The sequence below is a fragment of the Polypterus senegalus genome, chromosome 15, assembly GCF_016835505.1.
Source record: "Polypterus senegalus isolate Bchr_013 chromosome 15, ASM1683550v1, whole genome shotgun sequence".
Classification (NCBI taxonomy): domain Eukaryota; kingdom Metazoa; phylum Chordata; class Cladistia; order Polypteriformes; family Polypteridae; genus Polypterus; species Polypterus senegalus.
The window spans coordinates 88,757,533-88,783,727 of NC_053168.1; the positions used below are offsets into that span (position 1 = coordinate 88,757,533).

General features: G+C 37.4%; 1 protein-coding gene across 1 annotated transcript in view; it reads left to right on the plus strand.

Moving 5' to 3' along the window:
• The first annotated feature begins 2,911 nt into the window (after positions 1-2,911).
• The window catches only part of tmem64 (transmembrane protein 64), a 58,561-nt gene continuing 35,277 nt past the window's right edge, over positions 2,912-26,195 (plus strand). Inside the window, exon 1 of the mRNA XM_039737636.1 lies at positions 2,912-4,370. Within this exon, the coding sequence (XP_039593570.1) occupies positions 3,672-4,370 (699 nt within the window). The 5' untranslated portion in view covers positions 2,912-3,671. The remainder of the gene's footprint in view (positions 4,371-26,195) is intronic.

Here is a 26,195-nt window from a genome sequence, read left to right on the forward strand (position 1 = left end):
CTGGGACACTTGATGAAGGACGATGTGGCGTTTGACCCATAGAAGAAATATTTCTGGGTCAGGGACTATAAAAGGATGATGGGAAACCCAGCAAATCAAGCCAGAGTTGGGTGGTAGAGGAACAGAGCTGCTGGGAGTGGAGGATTGTGTTATTGATTATCATTATTATTGTATTGTTGGAGAATTGTGGAGTGTGCAGTGCTTTGTACACTTTATTGGAAGAATAATATTAAAGAAATTATTCTTGGTGTTTTAAACGTGTGTCCTGGACGTCTGTCTGGTGGGTTCAATGGGGCAACAGCGACCCCTAGCATCCACAATATATATATATATATATATATATATATATATATATATATATATATATATATATATATATATATATAGTGTGATAAAAGGCGCTGTATATCATACCAGACATCATAAAGGTTTGGGGCAGCCACCCATATAATATATCCTGGCTGCAAATGTAGTAAATTTTCACAGAGTTGTTCACAAGACAGTGGCTGCAAATGTAGTAAATTTTCACAGAGTTGTTCACAAGACAGAGTCCAAAACAGAACTGATTACAACAGACAAAGATGGAGGCTTTAAAGGCCCATATAGGAAGTGACTTCATCAAAAGGGCCCCCACACCGGAAGTGATGTTGTCTGGACTGGAACTGACGTCAACAAAGGGGCCTGCACCGGAAGTGATGTCTTCTGAGGTGCTGGAACCTTGCAGGATTTCCTGGGAAAGGTCTATAGGGAACTGAGAAAGACAGTTAGCACACTCCACCGCCCCCTGGTCAGATGTTTTATTACAATTACTCAGACCCTTTAGCTGCCTCCTACTCGCACGTGTGTGACTATATAGTCTCTTAAATAAATAAAAGGTTATTTATACACCGAAAAAGAGAGAAAGTCAAAGACAATGTTTTGGCAGTATAATTTTCATCAGCTGAAAAGAAAACATTAGGTAATATGCCAGGTATGGAAGGAGCAAACTCAGTGCAAATGAAAGGCAAAAATGTGAGAGTAGATGTGAAAAAGCTGCCATTAGAGAAGATGAAGGGAGAAGTTAAAAAGGCAGTTAGCCATTAAGACCTGGAGAAATAAATATATGAACAAAGCTAAAAATGACCTTAGCTTCTTCTGTTTTTCTTTGTAAAGAGTCTTTGAAGACAGATCTAAATTTGTCCCATTATTAAATAGTTTTATTCAGCTTGCCTGTATTGGACAGTTCATACCAACATGCTGCTGTTGAGTATTTTGAAAAGTACCAGAAAATCATATATGCCATTTAGCAATCCCTAATCAAAGTGCACTATTAAGGAAATGCATTAACAACCTTAAAACATAATTTACTTTGAAACTAGATGCAGTCAGGCAAAGTGCACTCACTGGACATGGCGTGCAAGCACTCTTGTGTAATAAATTATAACACAAATAGGAAAAATGATGTCAATGCAATAAAACTTAATCCAGACTTTCTAGCAGTATGCCAAAGCAGAGAGTTTGCAAGGTTTGGTATATACAGCAATGATTTTAGATGTCCCAAAACCAATAATTGAGAAGGTTAGAAGTATAGATAATTAACAGGAAAATGTATGATTTAATTAAAAAGGCTCATTATTTGAACACTGCGGTGGGTTGGCACCCTGCCCAGGATTGGTTACTGCCTTGTGCCCTGTGTTGGCTGGGATTGGCTCCAGCAGACCCCCGTGACCCTGTGTTCGGATACAGCGGGTTGGATAATGGATGGATGGATTATTTGAACAAAAACATTGTAATTGATATGGTCAAGGCAGACTAAATATGTTTGATTTTGAAATTTGCAATACCATTTTTAACATTTAGTTAATTGATTTAGAACTACATTAAATCAAAAGAAAAATTATAGTACCTAATCCCAAGCCCTGTGTTTATTTTTCATAAAAACTGGTGGCATTGAGTCTCACCTCAGTTGCAGTTTTAATGTTAGTAAACTCCCCAATAATCTATCAAATTTCTATAAGCCTTGGTTCCTGGTGGATTACATGAAAACACAAAATTTATCATCATATCCATTTAATTGGGAATAATTAAGATATTAGCTATAAAAATAAAACCCTGTTCTTCATCAACTCTCTCTCTCACACACACACTCTCTCTCGCTCAAACAGTCCCCACCTTCTCTATGTAACGCCGCACTACATCAACTTACTCAGCTCGTGAACTATAGATCGCACCAAACGCTTGCAAGTGTGGCTAGATTTCAATAGTAAAAATACGACAACGCAACATGCAGGAATTGCAGCATTGTAATTTCTTGTAAAAGAGGCTGTACAACAAATATAACAAAACATTTACTATAGCACGGCATTATTTTAAAAGAAGGTTCAGTGTCTTACGGTCTGCCAGCCCAAGTGCCTCAACTAGCGCTAGCACATCGCACTCAGGTAATATTATATAACGTAACTGGTAATTGTATAAGTAACTCATATTTTAATGAAATATGTTGACCTTTTTAACCATTTTAGAATCGGGACCAAAAAACGATCAGAGCCGGAATCAATAAACAAAATCGGAATCAGATTTGGAATCGCTAAAATCGACGATACCCAACCCTTTCCCTGACTGATTCAATTTGTCAGCGCCGTTACAATAAATTGGAAGGAGTAAAAAATGTTATACGCCACTGTAAAAAAATTAACCTGAATTGACTTTATTTTAACATGTATGCATTTCATCTGCATGTTTTATTAATTAGTACTTTTTCAGACATATTACGCTGATAATTATATCAATATTTATTTATCTTTAAAAATATATATAATATAGTATGCAGTATAGTACTGTCCTCTCAAAAAACTGAACGCGCCGTTCCTTTTAAATAACATCTCGCGAGATTAAGAGAAACTGTCAATCACGTGACTAGAGGTTGTTTGCGAGTTAGAAAAAAAGACTGCAGGTCAGACAGCGCCTGACTAGGCACAGATTACGAGAGGTGAGGGAATGGGGAGTGTAAGGAAGCCGACAAGCCTGGTAGGACTGTTAGATGTACCGGAATATACCGACAGGTGCGTTACGACAACGCATTTGAAAGAATCAATAAAATAAACGTAGAAGAAAAACAACAGGGTATCGAGTGACACGACGGAGTTAATGCGTCGGAAGCTCCGAAAGTTGCCGGATATCTTCTAGCGACTTGCCACATCTGCAGCTGCTGCGCCTGCTCACATGAACTAGGGCTCTCGCCGCTACCTTGTCGCTTCCCTTCTTGGATATGGAGAGGTCTAGTATGGGTTACGAATCGACGGTAACGAAGCTATATTTACAGACTGTGACATCGGACTTGCATAACTCTGGCATTCGGTACCCTGGATAATTAAAAACCTCCTCACAGTAATGTTGCATATATTTGAAGCAAGCCTCGTCGTTCTAAGTTTCTTTGTCTCGCTGTCTTTGGATGCCTTTTTGGATGTGCAGTCCCTCTTAGTTTTGTTTACATGCATGCACGCGCTCGCGAGCGCGCCCTTCGATACTGCTCTCAGACCAACGTTTCTAGCAATCTGCACAATGGTATTACCTTCTCAATTTAATATTAATCACATACTTACCTGGAGAAGGAATCATTGATGTCTTACTTGATTACAAGTCCGAAATCAGTCGGCCGGACCGTTTGGGGAAAACGCTTTCTCACCCTATGAATGATGTGGATTCCTGGAGGGGCAGCCCTGCAGCTTTTGGGGAAAGTGTTGAAACACGTAGCATCTAAAGGTCATCTGCAACTTCATCGCTGGTTGCAGCGACCCACCCATGAAATAGACGACAGCAGCACTATGGACGCGGCAGTGGGCAGCAGGTACGACGAGAGGTGCCTCAAGTTAGAGACGAGTAGCGAAGCGAGCGATCCCAGTGCGTCTTTTCTCTGGGATCTCAAACACCCATGCTGCGTGACCACTTGTTGTTACAAAAGCGCTCTGTTGGCCTGCATTTTGGTGACTGTCTGCTTTTCTTCTGTGGCTTTGGTACGACAGTATCTGAAAGATTTACTTCTATGGCTGGAGAGTCTGGACAGTTTGGTAGGAGCGTTGCTCTTTATCGTCGGCCTCATCATCGTCTCCTTTCCTTGCGGTTGGGGCTACATTCTGCTCAACGTGGCCGCAGGCTACTTGTACGGTTTTGTTTTGGGGATGGGGCTGGTAATGGTGGGTGTTCTGATAGGCACCTTCATAGCACACGTGGTGTGTAAGAGACTCCTGACCGAGTGGGTCTTGGCAAAGATTGAGAGTAACGAGCAACTGAGCGCCGTAATCCGCGTAGTGGAAGGAGGGAGCGGACTGAAAATCGTTGCCTTAGCAAGACTTACGCCAATACCCTTCGGACTCCAGAATGCTGTGTTTTCGGTAAGTAGTGTAAAGTGGGTTGTGTGGGCGCTGAACTGATCCTTTTAATGTTTAAAGTTCATTTTGCAACACATCTGCGGGGAGGGAGTTTTTTGTGCTTGACGATCATGGTCCCATGACGCAACTGGGGCATGCTTTATGGTGTTAATGCCTGTGATGAGCTTGCTTATGGTGCAACATTGCCATTTCCAGCAGTCTCAGGTACACGCAGCTAAGGTAAATGTAATTAGACGAAAAATCACTTTTTTGAGCTGGATAAAGCTTTAAACACAAAGTTTGTTAACTGATTGACTTTTGAACTAGTCGAAGTAGAGATTAAAACCATAAGCCCTTTGAACTGTTGTTGACGTATATTTCAAGGTTAAAAATCCTTTCGTCTTTTGAGTAGTTTTTTTTCTAAAGAATATTTTTACAACGATGGAAGGAAAGTTCGAACTATTAACTCTGATAAACGTACCAGTTTGACATATTCACAGCACTGTTTTATTTTTTTGCTGTAATGGCTTGATATATATTATGTCAAAACTTCGTAGTGATGAACAGTTATTTTAGTGCAGGTACCAGTGTTGACCAGTTTTTTGTTATGGATTTTTTAAAGGAAGATGCAGTATTACTACAGGGTATGCTAATGCAACAATGGCATAAAGGTGTATAATTCCCAAGGTTCAGTATGTCTGGATCTATCTTACCCATGCCGCACATTCAAAAAAATTATGTATGAGCTTGATTCAGTTCGGTTTATTTTTGTATAGTGCTCTTTATTCAGGGCAGACTGAAACACAACTATTGAACTACATGTTGTACATGCATAAAAGTACAAGTAAGTTTAATAGAGTGACAAAGAGCAATTTTAAAACTACTACAAGTAAGTCACTACTAGATTACAGTGGAGGAGAGGAAGACAAAAAATAGAAGCGTTCTTGGAGAAAATAAATGAGTGAGTTAGGGGTGCTGGGGGAAGTCCCATAGTTAGTGATAACTGACAGCTTGAGGAAAAGTTAGGCACAATCACAGTTCTGGTGATATAGACAGACTAATAACTGATCTTTTCCTCTTAATGCGATGAAGTGCAAATTATACCATCTGAAATTTAGGATATGGTAATTTCCTAGAAAACAGAGGCTTGCTTTGTGCAAGTTAGGAAGGAGCAGTTTTCTCAGATGGAGGAATTTGGGTACCTCACTGCCTTTTTTAAAGATGAAGGTAGAAATGGTTTTGAGAATGATCTGTTAACCAATGCTGTGGCAACAGTTTGACAAACTTTGTCAAATTTTGCTGTAGGCTGTTATGGTAAAGTAGGAGCAAGTCCCCAGCTGAGTTCACTCTGTGTTTAGTCTGCATAGGCATTTTCACCAGTTTTCGTAAGCCCTAGGAAGTATATAAAAGAATGAGATCATGAATATAAGGAGAACAAAATGAGATTCCTACACAAGGTTGCTGCATGTGTTGTGAATAGTATATGCGTGGAAATCAAAGTTCATCTTCTAGGTCAAGAGGAGCCAGTTATAATTGTTTGTGAATGAACTACTGAGGAAAGACCCAGGGTCTGAGCTAGGAGTCGCTTGAGGAACTGCATCTCCCAGCTGGCCTGAGACTTCCACAGGTGTGTCTAAAGACAGCTGTTGGAAAAAGGATGGCCTTGCCTGTCTGATTTGCTGTGCTGAAGCTGTGACCCTCACAAGAACAGGATAATGGAATACAAAATAAACATGTACAAATTCTTAGCAAACATTCTGCATAAGTAAATATTTTGTTATAGTGTTTCCTCATCATATTGTATAAGCAAATTAAGCAAGTATTTTCCCGTTTTCTATTCTGTCCTCCAGTTAGCTGTGAACCAACCAGTCTCAGTGAGATTGCATAGGTGATGAACCAGCTGAGGGGTAGGAAAGGCCGCAGGGATCTGCGGTATCTGGGATGAACTTCACCAGGCTGGTGGCAAGGCTGTCCTCCTGGCATTGCAAGCACCCTTTGCTTCAGTTTGGGAGACGGGCGTCATCGGAATTGACTAGAAAATAGGACTTGTTGTCCCTATCTGTAAAAGGAAGGGTGATCGCCTAAGACATCTACCATTGACTACATCCTGGGAATGATGGTTCATATGGAGCACAAACACAAATACCAGTTGAGTTTCTTTGCAGCCTTTGTTGATTCTCATAAGGTGTTTGACTTAGTTGATTGTGCTGCTCTGTGGGACATGCTGAGACTTTGTGGGATCCCCCCCCGAAGTTTCTGAATGTCATGGCCGGCCTGTTCACTGGTACTATGAGTGCTGTGCAAAGTGGAGGCAGAAACTCTGCGTTTTTCCCATTTGACTCTGGAGTTCATCAGGTGTGTGTTTTTGCTCCCAGTCTGTTCAATGCTTGCATGGACTGGGTGTTGGATAGGGATGTGGGGCATCTGTTGGTGAAGAAAGATTCACTGATCTTGACTTTGCTGATGATGCTGTGATCTTTGCGGAGTCGATGGTGGTTCTGATTGGGGCTTTTGAATGACTGAGCAAGGAGTCTGAATGTCTGGGCTTCCGTGTGCCCTGGATAAAAACCAAGATCCAGGTCTTTAATGACCTCTTGGGCACAGCCATCAGCAGTGTGTCTGTCTGTAGGGAGAATGTCAACCTTGTCGAGAGGTTTACTTAACCTTGGTAGCGACATTCATGTCTCTCGTAACTCTTCATATGAAGTTAGCAGATGGAATGGGAGAGAATGGTTGGTTAGGGACTGGGGGGCCATGAGGTTGCTGGAAAGGGGTTTGTGGCGCTACTGATATCTCTGCAAAAGGATCAAGGACCAAGTCTTTGGAGTCCTGGTGTTCCCTGTTTTGCTATATGGTTGTGAGACATGGATGCTATCCAGTGACCAGAGACTGGACTTCTTTAGTACTGTCTCTCTTCGGAGAATCGTTGGGTACTGCTGGTTTGACTTTGTGTTGAATGAGCAGTTGCTCACAGAGTCCAAAATGAGACACATTACCTGCATTGGTTACGATACTATGACTATGTGGTGCAATTCCCAGAGGGTGATCTGGCTTCACAGGATCCTCATTGTTGAAGACATCGGCGACTGGACTAGACCAAGGGGCACAATCATGTAACACCTGGCTGTTGCATATAGATGGTCATTTGCATTGACTGCCATTTTTTACCGACCAGGATCCTGAGCTGTTTCGTTGTGTGGTGGGTGCATCCTCCCCAACCTGACCTGATTATAATAGTAGAGATGGTTCATAGCTTCAAATTATGATCAAGCCAGAAAATGTTTTGTTTATGCATTTAATCAGATAATGTATTTATATTATGTACTGTATGTAGTTTGTTTTCAGTAGCAGTTGTATTTTTCAATGCTATAGCATTGTTTTTTGTTTTGTTGTATGCAGAGCGTGAAGTCATGATCATTATTTAAAAGGATTAATGAATCACTGGATTATTCAACAATATATCATATCATATTATTTGAAAATAATACAGTTCAATAGCTTGTGGATTATAAAAATACCCAATGTAAACTTAATCCAATAATATGTGAAATCTTGAATATACCTACTCGTACTGTATTATCAATCTACAGGAGTTTATTTTTTTTATTTAACTGTTATGGAATAAGTACTAAGGGTATCTCAGCAGAACACACAGTTACAAAAGGGTCAACAAACCACAAACATGAATCTAACTCCTGACACTCCTCCCAATCCTTAACCTTACAAAGCTTTTAAATTCTTTTAAAGTGAGCAGTGGAGTCTTTCTTGGGTTTATTTTTACCTTATGTGTCTAAATGGCAGTTTGGCAGTCCTTGGTCTCCATGTGTCCTTAAGTAGTCTTTCAAAAACCAGGTTTGGGTCTCGATTTTCAAACTGCCTGTTTTTTCCATATTCTGTTTTACCTTTTTCAGGTTGTATGTATCTGCTGCCACCTGCTGGCTTTAAGGAGTTGCAGTGGCCATCAGTCAGGTAACTATATGGCCTGATATTCCCAGATAATTAATCTAGAGCTTTTGTACAGTCTTCACAGACTGCCAATATGAGTTTCTTGCACTCCTTCGGTTCTCAGAATTCACTTTATGCAACACAAATGCATAATCAATTTCTTGACATTATTCACAGGCAGAAAATCAATAAATAGAATGTCCATTCTTTCTGCAAAATTTAATGTATATTTGATCAGGATGTAGGATCACTAGGAAATGTTTGCTGCAAAAATGCCTGTAGCGATGAGTACATAGTGATTTTCAAATTATGTTAGTTGCATAGCAGCAAGCAGAAAAACAATATTTTGAAGGAATACAATGCGCATGTTGTATTTAAATAGTTAGATCTGCATGGGGAAGGAATGGATTTCTTTTTAAGTGAAGTGATTTACTAGAAAGTTAGCACTTATCCACCTTTTTTCTAAAACTACCAATTACCTAGCAGTGAGAATAACTTGCAAAATATACTCAACATAGAAATCAAAGTAGGTGCCATTGATTTATTTAATTGACCAATCACTAATTTAACTTTATCTCAAGTTCATTGCCTTCTCTTCATCATATTGATTAAATGTTCTGCCTGGTATTTCTTGATAAGGAGCACACATTTTAAAATTCTTATACAATCTGTGAACAGTTGTGTGTAGCAGACACCTTTTTGTTTATGTTAAATGGAAGTTCACTAGTGCTATGATGTTTATTTAGGAATGGCAAAAACCTGTATAGGAGTGTTATACATCATTATAAATTAATGTTATTGGTTTTTGATTTAAACATCTTATCGATAGAACTTTATTTATCCCCAGGGGGAAATTTGGCTTTTACCAAAGCTCTTTAAATAAATACATACATAAGTAGATAAGTGAGTAAATTAATAAATATATACACACATACTTTGTTCTTAACACACACCAGAATGATTATAAAGAAATAAAATTCAAAAGAAAGAAAACTTCTGATTTGACTGTTATAGTTCCAATGAGGCATTAAGCAGATGAATTGCTTTTGGTATAAAGGAGCCCCAGTAGTGTTTCTTGACACATTTCTGATGAATAATTTGTTGGCTGAAAGTACTCCGTGTTAGTGTGTTAGAGAAAGGATGTACAGCATTGTTCGTAATGACAACAGGGTCTGTTTTAATTCTGTCCCATGCTACTACCTTCAGAGTCAAGAGTGCTTCCCATAACTGAGCTTGCCCTTTTAATTAGCTTGCTGATTTGGTGGGCTTCTGTTGAAGTGATGTTACCAGGCCAGCATACCACAGCGTAGAAAATTACACTGGTCATCACAGAGTTATAGTTAATGTGAAGGATGTTGCTTCCCGCACTAAAAGCACAGTCTCCTAAGTAAAACAAGAAGAAAAAAAAAAAGTCTGCCCTGCCCTTTCTTATATACTGTAGTTCCTCTGTGTTCCAATACCAGTCCAAACTTTCATTAATGTGTATCCCCAAGTATTTGTAGGATTAGACCCTCTCTACACCCACTCCCTGAATAGTAACCTAATGTAGAGGCTCTTTGGTGTTCTCAAAGTCAATAACAAGTTCCTTAGTTTTATTGATGTTAAGATGCAGACAATTCTCTTTGCATCAAGGAACAAAGTTCTGCACCTGACTCCTATACTCCGGTCTCATTCCCTTTAATCAATACATCTCCTAAGTGCAGAATGTTCACTGGTTTGTAAAGTCAGTCAACAGCATGTGTTCACGTGTATGTTGCAGTTCAAATATGGATGTTGCTTTATTATTAATCACAATACTTTTTTCTTGTACATACAGTCAGTTAAGAGAGTTTTCTTTCCACTTTAAGATAAGGTCCTGAGTATTAGTCTAAACTACACCTATAGTATATCAATAAGATGTTCTTTCATGATATTCAGTAACAGAAAAAAACTAGAGCATATTTCAAGTAATAGTACTTCTACATACTTTAGTCTAAATATGCATTATTTAGACATCAATTAATGATATAATAAGATTTCCATTTATTTGGTTGAAAAAAACATTCATAGCAGGTTATTTTGTAACACCTTTTTCTCTTGTGGACAAAAATGTATTTATTTTTTTCCCCCATGTTAAAGGCAACCAAGCATATAATTCTATTTTGGTATCGTATTAAAGCCAGGGTAACAACTTTTCAGTTTGTGTGGTATAACTCATACAGGTTTAATAACAACGAGCTGTTAACATGTAATGTTTTATTTTTAAGTTATCCTGATTCATTTTTACTTTCTCATATACAGTACATAGTTTAGAGAAAGCATGGGAATCATGAAAAAGTTTTGTGTGGATATTAGAAATGCTGAAAAATAAGTAGATCTGAAAGTTGAGAAAACTTGCACAATTGAAATTGGTACTTTAATTGAATAATTTCTTGAATTTTCAGGTAAACTATGGTTATAATTACAGATAGATAATTCAAATTTTGTATAGATATTTATAATGATAAAAAGCAAACAGATCCAAAATTTGAGAGAAATTACTCAACTAGAAGTAGTTTATTTAAACACCCATCTGAATTTTTTGTATTATGGAAATATTAATGTGTAGATGATATTAAAAACTATTCAATGTAACACATATTCTTTAAATAACTATTAATTGCTATTAATACTATTAATTTTATTTTAATTTATACATCATCAGTTTAACAATAATGTGTAAACATTGAACATGTCATGTAAATAAATATAAAGATGTAATGGGAACAATAAGTTGCTATGTCCACATCATGTTCCTGGTAATAAATTTAATTGTATGATTTTTTTTTTTTGCCATCATTATCATAATTAACACTAGAATCCCTAAAGCCTATGAAAAAGACTCCTAATCCTGGGCTACCGTAAATTCCTTTGCACCTCTCCTCATCAGCATCTTTCGTTTTGCAAATGTGTTGTTCAGCACTAGCAGCCTGCTATCCCAGCCCCCCCACTGACGGAGCTGAGTCAGTCACAAAATTCTCAGAGTGCAAGTGTGTTTATCTGGAAGTGAAGTGCCTGGAGTTGTATTGGGTAAATAATATATCATTATTTGGAATATATGCATTTCATGTGTGTTCTGTTTCTACAAAGATCTGGGTAAGTGTAGGATGTAAGGGATTGTGAGGCATGACATGCTGAACACAAAAAAGTTGGGACACTAAACAAATTGTGAATAAAAACTGAATGCAATGATGTGGAGATGGCAAATGTCAATATTTTATTTGTAATAGAACGTACATGACAGATCAGACGTTTAATCCGAGTAAATGTATCATTTTAAAGGAAAAATGTTGATTCAAAATTTCACGGTGTCAACAAATCCCAAAAAAGTTGGGACAAGTAGCAATAAGAGGCTGGAAAAAGTAAATTTGAGCATAACGAAGAGCTGGAAGACCAATTAACACTAATTAGGTCAATTGGCAACATGATTGGGTATAAAAAGAGCTTCTCAGAGTGGCAGTGTCTCTCAGAAGCCAAGATGGGTAGAGGATCACCAATTCCCACAATGTTGCGCAGAAAGATAGTGGAGCAATATCAGAAAGGTGTTATCCAGCGAAAAATTGCAAAGACTTTGCATCTATCATCATCAACTGTGCATAACATCATCCGAAGATTCAGAGAATCTGGAACAATCTCTGTGCGTAAGGGTCAAGGCCGTAAAACCATACTGGATGCCCGTGATCTCCGGCCCTTAAACGACACTGCACCACAACCAGGAATGCTACTGTAAAGGAAATCACAGAATGGGCTCAGGAATACTTCCAGAAACCATTGTCAGTGAACACAATCCACCGTGCCATCCGCCGTTGCCAGCTGAAACTCTACAGTGCAAAGAAGAAGCCATTTCTAAGCAAGATCCACAAGCTCAGGCGTTGTCACTGGGCCAGGGATCATTTAAAATGGAGTGTGGCAAAATGGAAGACTGTTCTGTGGTCAGACGAGTCACGATTCAAAGTTCTTTTGGAAATCTGGGACGCCATGTCATCCGGACCAAAGAGGACAAGGACAACCCAAGTTGTTATCAACGCTCAGTTCAGAAGCCTGCATCTCTGATGGTATGGGGTTGCATGAGTGCGTGTGGCATGGGCAGCTTGCATGTCTGGAAAGGCACCATCAATGCAGAAAAATATATTCAGGTTCTAGAACAACATATGCTCCCATCCAGACGTCATCTCTTTCAGGGAAGACCCTGCATTTTTCAACAAGATAATGCCAGACCACATTCTGCATCAATCACATCATGGCTGCGTAGGAGAAGGATCCGGGTACTGAAATGGCCAGTCTGCAGTCCAGATCTTTCACCTATAGAGAACATTTGGCGCATCATAAAGAGGAAGGTGCGACAAAGAAGGCCCAAGACGATTGAACAGTTAGAGGCCTGTATTAGACAAGAATGGGAGAGCATTCCTATTTCTAAACTTGAGAAACTGGTCTCCTCGGTCCCCAGACGTCTGTTGAGTGTTGTAAGAAGAAGGGGAGATGCCACACAGTGGTGAAAATGGCCTTGTCCCAACTTTTTTGGGATTTGTTGACACCTTGAAATTCTGAATCAACATATGTTTCCCTTAAAATGATATATTTTCTCAGTTTAAACTTTTGTTCCGTGATTTATGTTCTATTCTGAATAAAATATTAGAAGTTGGCACCTCCACATCATTGCATTCAGTTTTTATTCACGATTTGTATAGTGTCCCAACTTTTTTGAAATCCGGTTTGTACCTAAAAAGAGAAACTTTTTCCATGTTATATTCCATGCTAATAATGACATGAAGTGTATAATGTGTGAAGACTTCAGTACAAATATCAAATAAATGTGCGCTTTTATTTAAGAATATAACCAAAGTAAAAAAAATCATTCAGTTTACATGTTGCTGTCCAATATGTTAAAAACCAAAGCTCAAATGTCAATTGACAGAAAGTTGATATGTATTCTTGGATGGTGCAGAGGTAAGAACTGCTGCCTTATAACCAAAAGGTTCCGGGTTCGAGTCCAGGCGCTCCACATTTTGAGTACTGAACTGCTGTTATTACTACTATAATATAATAAAAACATATATTTGATTCGACTCTGTGACACCTGCTGTAAATTTTGGCTACTTATAAAACTTTGCGCTTGTTGTTATTATTCAGTTTTATTCTGTCAGTAACGTTCATGTGGTACAACAAACTTACCTCTCACTCTCTGATTAGATGGTGTTTATCTCCATTCTTTTCACAAGGGCAGCGATGACCAAAGTTGCTGCTGTGGTTGATACCTCCACAGAACTATTTGTTGTACTGGCAATCAAAGATGTCCTGTGGCATCTATCAGTATCATGCGGTATTTGCTCTTTGACAAAAGGACACCTGTGCAGATTATGTGAAAAATGACAGATTTGCTGCAATTTCAGACATCTAGCAATGTTTTGAGCTATAACCTAGGTCATAAAACTTATGGAGCTGCTTCGGGACAAAGGCAAAACAATAACAACAGACAGCTTCTTCAGAGCGCTTTTGCTGGCTAATAGACTGCTGCACTGCAACACAACTCTGCTTGGCACCATGAGTAAAATGGGACTTCTACCTGCAGCTAAAGTCACTTCAGTACGTGAGCAACTTTCCACGCTAATGTTTAGAACTGGCAGTGCCATGCTGACGGTATATGAGCCCTAAAAGTAGAAGCCTGCCTGCATTTTCAGTACAATGAAAAAAAAAATTGTTCAAATGACAACTCATTTTCAAATGGCATAGTGTTTTCAAATAGTGACGTTTTCATGTATGTATGAATGTGTGTGTGTGTGCATGCGCGAGAGAGACAGAGACAGATTTGACCTCATTCAAGTGGTTACTGGAATATAAAATAAACACTTTCACAAAGGTATAAGAAAACAAGTGTACTTTTATTCAAGAATAAAACTGAACAAAAAATTCAAGTGACAACAAGATACCAAGAAGACATGATTCATCAGCGTTTGTGTGTCTGCTCATATCCCTTCAGCGACATCTTTTACAGGTAGTAAAACTTTACACCAGCTTCTTTTTGGGCGCATACACTGTCAGCTGTAGTTGTCTGGTTTTTTTTTTGTTTTGTTTTGGGTTTTTTTTTCCTCTCTCACATTGTTTTTGCCTTCCTTTAAATTGTAAACAGCTCTGGCTTGCAGTCTGAGGTGGACCCCAATACAACATACGACTAAATGTTATTAGAATTTTAATTAAATACAGTCCTTGTACAAAGGCCATCATAACAGTGTAACTGCTCGTCATATTTAGACAACAGTCCCTGCACAGTGGGACTTTTGCATTACAGGACTTTGAAAACTCTACCTCACCTAACCTGTGCCTTATAAACGGTAGTACAGTACATTGTCAATGGTCAGGTAACTACGCCAATTGCTAATTCACACCAATATCAACACCTCAGCACAGTGTAAGCACAAATCTGTCCAGGTGACATTGATTCCTTTCTATATTAAAAAGCAACAGACAGAAATAAACAATAGACCTTGTAGTCTAAAGAGTCATTGGAGGTGATTTTTCAATGTTCTTGGATTAGTTATGTAAAAAAGTGTATTTTTGGAAATGTTTTTTGAGTTGCCAGTGTTTAACACTGAGGACTATTGCATTTTTTTAAAGCAGGCAAATGCTGAGAGAGAGGTTATTAGAAGTTATTAATAGGGTACTAGAATAACAATGAATTGAGTAAAAGTCTTGACAAATTTTATAACACTAACTTTAGTAGGGAGTATTTGTTGCTACTTCTCTGTTTATTAGGGCTGATAGTGAAAAGAAAGTTTCACTTAGGTTGTTGCAACAGGTGTCATTCAAGCAAAATATCACCATCCCCCTGCAGAATTTTCCCTGTTGCTGGCCTTCTTAGGTAAGTAGTCATATATCATGTTTATGAAAAAAAAAATAAACAGAGTTTAATCTTTAGATCAAAACAAACAAAAATATGACTTAAGTATGTGTACAGCTTGGAAAGCAGCAAGCTTCCCTAAGGGTATAAACTGGTAAATATTTGATAGTGCAGTTTGCTCCATTAAACTGACATGCTCTTGCCAGACACTACGAATGTTAACTATAGAGCTATTTGTGTACCTTGCTATGCTGAACAAATTTATGTATTTTTTCCTGAGAGGAAAAAATCAAGTTTCTCTGTCTTTTAATATCTTTTAATAGCAAAACATTCCCTTATGTGGGGCTTTGAAAATATCATCATGAAGTGATGTAGTTTTTTTTTCTGGCAATTTATTAAAAAAAAAAAAAGAGGACCACTAACATCACTGAGTTTATACTGAATTCTTGGGAGAACTCTAAATCCCAAACAGAATCAATGCTGCCAGGTTGATAATTTCATATAACTTTTTTTTTCAAAGGGCTTACATAAAAGAGTACTTTTCACTATTAAAAGATTTAAAAAGTTGACTGTTTCCTTTTAAATTTATGAACTTTATATCCACATTAGGAATCAATTTTCTACTAAAAATTGTTCAACTGGGCAATATAGGAACCATCACATTTTGTTTAAAACTTTGCTTAAGCCGTATGCATATGAGCAGTGGCAGCATTAACAGAAAATTTGTGTATATTGAAAGGGTAGTTGAAAAAATTTCTTAATTGCCTCTCAGTAATTTTCTGTGCAGAGTGGTAAACTGCATTACACAAAGTAATTATTTGAACAAAAGGACCACTTATTGGCTCAGCTGACTGAGGCAGTTTCACGCCCCTTGTAGGGATGTCACAAGAACCAATACTTCGATACCAAGTTGATATGAAAATTCAGAAAAATTCAGAAAATGTAATTAGTTTTTTTTTTTTTTTAAGGACTGCTGTGATTTATTCAATGTAATCAGCCAAAAAAAAAGGCTAGTGCCTGAAGAAGCAAAAGTCTCTAAAGGCAACATTCCTGTCCTGATTTGATCCCTCGCATCTGTTTTGTTTTGTTTTTTTTGCTGAAATTAATTTGCAACTATTCAAATCTAAGTACAGATATCTATTCTGAGCACACCCCCCATGCACATTAGTTAGTTAATTGTCTCTGTTCCCCAAAACCCTTTTGGATGCTGGCATTTAACATTGCTGTGTACATTTTTTAAGTAACTAATCATGGTGGCAGCTGCAGATAAGTTACCTCAAATGTCTAGAAGTGTCCGGTGTAGTATTTCACTAGAAAAACTTTACTAGACAGTATACTAAATACACTTGCTAGTGAATAAATCATATTCATTAAATAATCAGGTGGCCTCTGGAAGATGTATTTTTACATGTAGTGCAGCTGATCAAAACACTTTACTACAGATCAGACTGGATCAATTGTGCACACTGTACAGCTAAGTAAGGCCTTGCTTCTCACGTTAAAAGCAGAATCACTCAGCTGTGATGCAATGCTCACCTCCGCATATACATGTGTATATTGCATATTGTACTGATTAATGGGAGCAGACAACATAGAGACTTAATATTTATTTGAAAGAAGTCACCCTTGGGTATGTAAATGTACAGTACCATTACTGCTTTTGATGGACTTGTAAAGTTATTGCAACATACAGAAAGAACTTTGAGATATGGTGGTGTCCTGCCTCTGCCTGCTTGACACCTTGTGCACAAGTGGCTACATGAAGTGGTTCCAGCTTCTTTTCCGCTTTCTCTATTAAGTCAGTGGAGATGTGGCTAAAGATCATTCCATTGGCCCTATACAGGCAGAAAGGAGTGCCCTGTATTTTGTGTGGTATACTAATGTGACCAAACATCCTTTTTTGTTTTTCTTAGCACAACTTTGGTGTCCTGGTTTATCCTTAAAAAAAAAAAAAAAATCTCAATTTGTCTTGTATTTTAAGCATGACTTATTTATCAGTGGAGTAATGCCTGCCAAAAGGACAGTGTGTATGACATTTCAGAAAGAGCATATTAGGGCTGACAGATCAAACATTGCTATTAGAATTTAATTGGAATTTATTAAAAAAATGCAAAAGCTGACATTTGATTGTCAAAGAATGGTTGTTTGTTTTTCCTGCACTAATTATGGCATTGTTTTATTCCAGACATGCTGTGCAAAGCTGCAGTATATTACTGATCCGTTTTCCACTTCACTTCCACTATTGGTCTATGTAGAATTTTGAATGGTGAACTTGTTATCTTCATTTGTAAAATTTACAGCCTAAAACAATGAGATGCAATAAAAAAATTTTTAGGCCACATTTATTAAAAGTTTGCTGCATCTGTAAAGGGGAAAAAATAGACAGATTTTGCAGACCCTGACTCGGTAACTGTGACAGTTCAATTAGTAAGGTGCCGACCTGTCTTTTTATTTTATAAATGCCGCGATATAAATGGTACCCTGCCACTGCCCATTGGACATTTCCAAAATAATAAAACAAGTCCACCATCGACCTGCCTCTTGTTTGCTTTTTTACTGCGCTCGCTATTCTCATCCTGTCAATGTCTTACAAACTGATTGATCTGTATTTCTTGTGATCTTAAACCTTTTCTGCCTTTGCCTGTTTGACAGTAAGACAGATCACAATGTATTTGCACCACAGAACTTCTGCTGAGTGTGGCAAATGGGACACACACAACAGTGTTATAAGTGCTTCATGATTTGCAGATTAAAAAAAAAAAACTAAGAAAAAGATCAATAACAATTTAGTGAAACTTGATGCCAGTATGTGTGACTTGCATGGATTTCAGCTTCTTTCGAGTGAAACCTACGAACTGGAAACTGAACGAGTGCAATTTTAAGATACTTAACTTCTGAGACAACTTAATAGCCACGTCCTTAATTTGTGAATGTTATTAAGCTTTTGAAATTGTTTAACAAAGACCTTCAAAGATAATTTAGATTTCTGAAAAAAGATCCACATCTGATTCAGAGAACAACAAATTGATATGCCAGATATGTGGAGGTAGATTTTCTAATTTCCATATGGAACGGAGATATTATTGATAAATGGCAATAAAACCTGAAGACAAGAATAAGTGTGCCATACCAGTATTTGACCAGTTTTTTGTTAATGGAAAAAAATCCTAATCCAGATAAAATTTATGCAGGCAAAGAGCTGGTCACATATCATTCAGCAATATAAATAAAAATACTATATTCATGATGAACATGGTCTTTCTTATTCTGTTTAGTTAATTGTATCTACAAGCTGCGTCAAACTCGCTGTAGATAGTATTGTAACATGCCCCCACAGCCAGTGCAAAATGTGTTGTTTAAAGTACACAAATAATAAAGTGATATATTATACAAATGGTTTTGAAGGCTGTATTGGTTTGGTTTTATTCTTCAGAGTTGTCATGCACATGAGCAGTGTAAATATGTTTGTATCTATCACTGTAAAACTGCAATACACCCCAGCAGTCCCCACATCCCAGTAACATGAAAAGTGACCTTGCAGCTATATTCATGCCCTCTATGAATAAGCATCTATTTGCATCTCAAAATTATATATATTTTTTTTAATAGATATAAAATGAGTCCTTGAGCAAGGCCCTTAATCTGCAATTGCTTCATCCTGGGTATGACATTAATCTGTATCCAGCCCTGCATGTCGGCCCTCCAACCTGCAGGGAAAAATCTGGGGTTAGTGGCAGATTTGGCACTCCAGCCACCATAGAAAAACCTCACACTGTTCCATTCCATCTGAACTAGTGTGGTGCTGAAGTGTCACCCATTTCATGGCTGCACTCTGGTCCTAATCTGGATCCTGAGTTGGTTTGTCATGTGGTGGTTACGGTATACTTGTACAAATATTAATATAATTGCTTTAAATTAATTGTATTTAGGCTAAGACAGACAGTACATTTACTTTTGAGAGTTCAAGTAAAATTCTAAATATACCTTTCTCACACAGTATCTCTTTTCACATCCATCCATCCATTCATTTTCTTTACCTGTATATCAAGAGTAGGACACCACGGGGCAGTAGAAGCCTTTCTTAGAAATCACTGGGCACAAGGCAGAAACATCATCTGGATAGGGTGCTAGACCCTTGCTTGAAGAACATGCACCCACACACACATTGACCAATTTAATAATGCCAATCCGCCTATCCTGCATGTCTTTAGGTTGTTGAAGGACTCTGGAGCACCTGGAGAAAAACCATGCAGATATGGGGAGATATGCAAATTTAATGCAGGAAGCACCCATAATTAAATACCAGTCTCCAAGTTACTAGCGGCAGCAGCGCTATCACTTCTTTAAAAATAGAAGAAAAAAAATCATTCATGTCTATTGCTTTCACATTCCATATATACAATTAGTAAACCAAAATCCCAGCAGGTTAGAGATGATGGAAGTATGAAAATTCGAAAGTCTTAAAAAAAGGAAACGAAAGATCGTATTAGTGCAAACAAATGGAAATTGTTACTCCGTGAAATGACGGAACAGTGAAAAGAAATCGAATATATTGGTCGGATTTAAACTAAGTTGGATACTTGTAGATCGTCTAATTTGTGTTGCCAGGGAGAATTAAGAGATTCCAAAAACAGTGGCGCAGTATGAAGTCCCGTGAGACGGAGACTTTTAACATGAGATTATTTCAAGTCACGCCCTACTTACTATTTTCAAATAAGACCATGGTCATCTAACCTCAGTAGTGTGAATGCTTTTGTCAGACACACTTCCTGTGCTTTCAGCTCTTATAAATTTTTATCAGGACAATAATTTTATACGCTCAAGATGATATGTACACAACTAAAACTAAGCGAAGAAGTAAGAGGATGGACATTCATTCGAAAAAGTCATTTTATTTATTTATTTATTAGAGAGAAAGAAATTATATTAATTTACAGGCAGTTATACGTTGCTTTGTCACAATTTAAGTCCAAACACGGAATCAAAATTCAATGCAATCTTGAAGAAAAGCTAATTCCAAATATTGTTTTTACTAAAGTTTTAAAGTAAAAGTGAAAATAATACATGTGTAACAATTTCCATGAAAATAACAATCTCTTAAAATTGTATATCCAGTTAACCAAACTCTGGGGTGGGCGAGCGAAGCCGCCTAGTTACCAAAAAAAACAAAGCACCAGCAACACTGTGCGTACTACATTACAATTTGAGACCACGCTGTTAATCATGCCTAAACTAAATGTCATCAAATGACTGATTAGCATCAAAAGGTGGGGCTAGTGGTGTCAACAATTTTTTTTTATATGAAAAGTATGAAAATTTTTGGCACTAAAATAAAAATAATTTATTTAAAAAGCATTTGTCTTTCATAAGAACAAGAAAACGTACACCTACTCAAGAACGATCTGTAATCAGTTGTTAAAATCCCAAAATGCAATATTAGGGATGGGGAAATAAAGAAACATCTTTTAGTTGTTTGTAACTAATCTGGGTTCAGTAACATTTTAACACTGAACAAATTGTTGTATTTTAAAGCATTCTATTCCTGGAGGGGTTACATCAAGAAAAAAGGTTGATAACCTCTTTCTTAATGATGCTATCAAACAATATAATATATAATATAATCATATGTGTAAATTGTTTACTGTAGTTGAGTACTGAGATCCTAGATTGTTCTGTACTTCACAGCATTGTACAATATTTAAATTAGTGTGGGTACGGCTGTGACCAGATTGTACAACGCTTTGGGGGACCTCAGCTTATAAATATTTGGGGAACCCTGTACCAAAATGCTACAGTTCAGGCTAATATAACATATTTAGAACAAAGAAATTATAGCTACTTTTTTTTGTCTTTTAAGTCATTTTTGTTTTTTTTTTTTAAACCACCAAGAGATAATTAAATAAAGACAATCTTTAAAATCTGGCTTTATTTTTTAAGAACGTCATCTTTGGCAGGCTGCTGTGGCCAAACCCTGCCCTGCCATTGTTTTAAAAAACCCTAGTTTATTACTTCCTATTGAGGATTAGTGTATGGAAGAGACTAGTTCATTTATTTGGAAAATACATTTTTAAAAAAGACAAGTGTTATTCTTTTAAATCTAATCAAATCGTTGGGTACAAATTGAAAATTCAATTGACAAATCCCTATCAATTCACTGCTGTCTACATCAAACAAACACACACACCTCCTTATTTTTCATACAGTATTATTTCTCAGCCTCCGTATCAGTGTAGAGTGAATTAGCCAAGACAATGAATTTAAAAAAACTTCCAAGTTCATTAAGATAAAGGCAAGATATGTTCTGTTTTGAGTTTTACTTAATTTCATTTGTGTAATTGTAAAGAACTTTAAACATTTTATTTACTTTTTAAAATTGGTATTCAGTTTGTAAAGTGTAATAATCATCAAGCAAACCTTTCATTCACTACTAAGTTATGAGATACTACTTACAAGATACTCTGTAATCATTTTATACTTAACGTTAGTATGTTAGATAAAGGAAAACCATCTCTCTTTTTAGGAGTTCAGTTCATCTCATCCCCCTATAGTGCACAATCTATGGGAGCAGTTTTAACCATTAATGACTTAACTAAGGGTGCACAACCAAGTCCAACTTTACTAAGAACAATCAAACTTTTATCATTTACTGACTTTTATCATTTACTGGAACTGTTTTATATATTGATGGATGTTTAGCAGCAATATAACATGACTTAATATAACAAAGTTAGGTTTTATTTAAAAGAGTAGATTTGTATGTGATTATAAATTTTTTAATGCATCTTAGTTAGATGCATGAAACATTTAGTCGTCATATTAGTCTTGCCTAGTTTTTCGTTTGTTACAAGTGTTTTTTTTTTTATATATAAAATGTATACATGTAGTCTAAAATGTTCTTTAAAATTATTTTTAAAACACATTGGAATAAGCTGGCAGAGTAACTTTTATCCATTCAAATAAATATATAAAATTCTATGTTCAAGTGCTCTTGGATTATTCAATGTTCTGATTTGTTCTGTTTCACTTTCTCACTTCAGTACTATTTGGAGAAATGTGAGGTCTCTGCTGATTTGTTACTTGGTCTGCAGGAAAACAAAAATTCACTTTTCTTGGCCAACGGGAGCAAACTGCCTACTAAGCCTGTACCACTAATCTCCAAATGCAATTTGAACTCAGAAATTTTTACAGTTTTTTAGACAGCTGATTACATTCAGTGCAGAGCTTGCCTTGTCTGGGGCTTGCGCAAGAATATGCCAGAGATGTCCATTGTGCCTTTTAGTCCTGCAATGATAGCTCGGCTTTGATGGGGCTGCCTGTAACAAGCGCTGAGAGGGCTATCAGAGCACTCTTAAGAGGATATGGTTGCTCTAAAGCATTGTTTCTGGTCTTTTGAAAAGTTTAGCAAGTCACGTTTGTTTGAACAGTGATTTTCAATGGTTGGTCCGCGAAAAGCATGCAAGTCATGTCACCTGTCTACAGTGTTCTTCACTGTTAATAAATCTGTTATTTCAGTTTGAAAATAGTGAACAACTCTCTCATTTTGCTTTCTCTTTCCGTGAATGACAGTTGAAAATGATTTATATGTTGAAATATTCAAATAACAGTGGATTATCCATACATTTGGGGGTTGTCGATGTTTTATTTATTTATTTTTGCCATATCACCCCTACATATGCTCGAGAGATGCACTGTGCAGCCGGTGTGGCACCATATCTCTGAACGCTACTTTTTTCACTGTAGTAACCAAGATAAGTGAGGCTTGCTGTTTGAAAAGGAAGAAACTTAAGAACAAAGATGGAAGAGAAGTGAGAAGAAATTAATAAAATCTATGATCGCACTGTGTCTGATTGATGTTTGAAGCCCAAGGATATGCATTTGTTTGAGTTTTGTTTGATGACAAATGGTCCAAGTGTATTTGCAGTGGAAACATTCATGAAGAACTTGCAAGTTTTCCATGGCATCGGCCTATTAATCTCATGGTTTTAGAAAACTGTTTTATCTGTTTTATTGGTCTCTGTGTTTTTGGAGTATATGGCAAAGTTGTGTGGTGAAGCTTTACCGAATTAATGAGGTTGTTGTTAAAAAATACATGTTTAATCCTTCAGTCTCCATTTGTTGACCACTGCAGATGTCAGTGTATTTAATGCAATTGTTTTTTTATACTGTTTTATGTCTGTTTTATGACCAATCCCTCCGTTACATGTCATGTTCAAAGAACTTAGTCTTTAAATTAAGATTTTTTATAAATTTTTTGACAGCTTATTATAATCTCAAGCAGTTTAAACCAATCCAGAGTCATAAGAAGCTGAAACCATCGCACATCATCATTAGGCACAAGGCAGGATCCAACCCTGAATAGGGTATCAGTCCAACTCGGGGCATATTCATACTAGGGCTGTGCTGTGTCTTAAAAGTCTACGTTATCATTTCATAACTTAAACAATGTACAATGCCATTGCCATTCCTCTTGGGTGGAAAGATGCTTGTGGATTACAAATAATTTTTTTCTCTGGTGGTGGAGGAATGGTGCACAGGTGTTTTAGCTTGGGACAAACGAGCTGGTTTTGTTAACACACAGATTTCTGCAACTCAGCACAAGTAGCGGTATTTGGTATGTTATTACTATGACTCAAAGATCCTTTATACCAAGTTCATTTAAAATTACTACAAATAACGATGCCATATTGCCAGAAAATCTAAAGTTAAATCCATAAAATGGATTAGAATAAATGTCTTCCAACAGGAAACTAGAAGTTACTATTATTTTTACTCACTCAAAACTGTTATCCTCAGTTGTCCTGAACAAAAAAAGTAACTCATCTTGTGTTGCAAAAAAGAAAAACGAACATTGTGGTGTTTCAATATGGCTTGGCTATAGTGCATATTATGCCTATTCTTATCAAGTGTGCATTCGAGTTTAGAGCACATGTATGTATCAGTGTTTGATATCAATGGGTCCCCTCGAAGAGTACCGCTGGTATTGGCACACTTCAAGCACTGCCCACAAGACCAAATGACCAGACCAGCACTCCCATGCCACTGCTTTCCTTGTCTGGCAAACAAATCTCACTGCACAGGGTAGAAAACCACAAGGACTAACTCTGGATGCCCCTCAGTACTGCCCAGAATGAGTGAGTTAGGAAAACAATGGTGAATTTAACATTTTGTTAATGTCACTGACAAATTGCATGCCTTTGGTTCAGTCGCCCAGAGTATGAGCTGACGTTCCATCACATAAATGAGCGGTTTCAGGGGACCCTTAAAAAGGCTACCATAGTCACAAAAGAACACCAACTTTTGTGGCCACAGTGAGAGATCATTGTAAGGATAGTAAGCTATCTAAAAGAGTGATGTAAAGAGCTAGAAACCATGGGCACTTGGACACTGCAAGCACCACAACGGCATGTAGCTACATACATACAGGTGCTCTTTCCAGTTAAGTGTTGTGCATGATGCACTGATCAGGCTGCCTTCCCTCAGCTATAATGCACTCTTGCTAAACTAGCGTAGCACAGGAATCTTACATGCCTCCTGCTTTGAATGTGAGTTGTCTGACAGCATTCTTGTGAAGGGGACAAGATAATAAAAAAAAAAAGTGCTGCAGTTAGGCACTTAGAGGATATTTTGGAGTCCATCGATAATTTTTGTTTATATTGACAATGTGCACAGACAATTGGTGATGGACGATATCACTGACCATCGGCTCAGATTGTGGACAGAATGTAAAAGCACCCAAAGAAGATGTATTTAGTGTACAGTAATCCCTCCTCGATCGCGGGGGTTGCGTTCCAGAATCCCCCACGATAGACGAAAATCCGCGAAGTAGAAACCATATGTTTGTATGGTTATTTTTATATATTTTAAGCCCTTATAAACTCTCCCACACTGTTAACATTATTAGAGCCCTCTAGACATGAAATAACACCCTTTAGTCAAAAGTTTAAACTGTCCTCCATGACAAGACAGAGATGACAGTTCTTTCTCACAATTAAAAGAATGCAAATAGATCTTTCTCTCTTCAGGAGCAGAGAATTTCAGAGGGAGAAAGAGAGAGAGCGCTCGCAAAGAAAAGCAAACAATCAAAAAATCAATACTTGTGCTTTTAAGTTTGCCGCAGCATTTTTTAGAGGAGCGTCGGTATCTTCTAAGCAAACAGCCTCTGTGCAAACAGCCCCTCTGCTCACATCTCCTCCGTCAGGCGCAGAGAACGTCAGAGAGAGAGAGCGAGATTAAAGCAACAATCAAAAAATCAATACGTGTGCTTTTAAATATGCCGAGCACCGCAATAAAGCAGCATTTTTTTAGAGGAGCGTCAGTATCTTTTGTGCAAACAGCCCCTCCGTCAGGCGCACAGAATGTCAGAGAGGGTGAGAGAGAGGTAGAGACAAGCAAACAATCAAGCTCCGCGCGGGATGCATATCTTATAGCATTGAGGAGTTTTAGTTAATATGTAATACATGCTCTGATTGGGTAGCTTCTAAGCCATCCGCCAATAGCGTCCCTTGTATGAAATCAACAGGGCAAACAAACTGAGGAAGCGTGTAGCATAAATTAAAAGACCCACTGTCTGCAGAAATTCCGCAAACCAGCGAAAAATCTGTGATATATATTTAGATGTGCTTACATTTAAAATCCGCGATAGAGTGAAACCGCGAAAGTCGAAACGCGATATAGCGAGGGATTACTGTATTGCATATTTTGTTTGCAACCTCATTTTGAAATATTAGGCATTATTAAATTCTAATTCACAATAAGTAAAAAGAAATGTGTTCCATGAGAAACAAATTTCTATTCCTTGACAAATTTTACTGCTTCAAAAAGTTGGATTAATGAGATCCATTAGTAACTCTTGAATAATGGCAAAAAATATGTAGCCAGACAATTTGTGAATAACAAATAAAATTTTATATCACTCCGTTCCATAGACATTTGCCTTACAGAACTAGATTTAGGTTATTGGTCCTTCCCCATTTCTAATTAGCAACGATTGCCAGCATATGGTAGCTCTCCTAGAGAGTGTGATTGATAAGTTTTAAATTAAACAAGATATG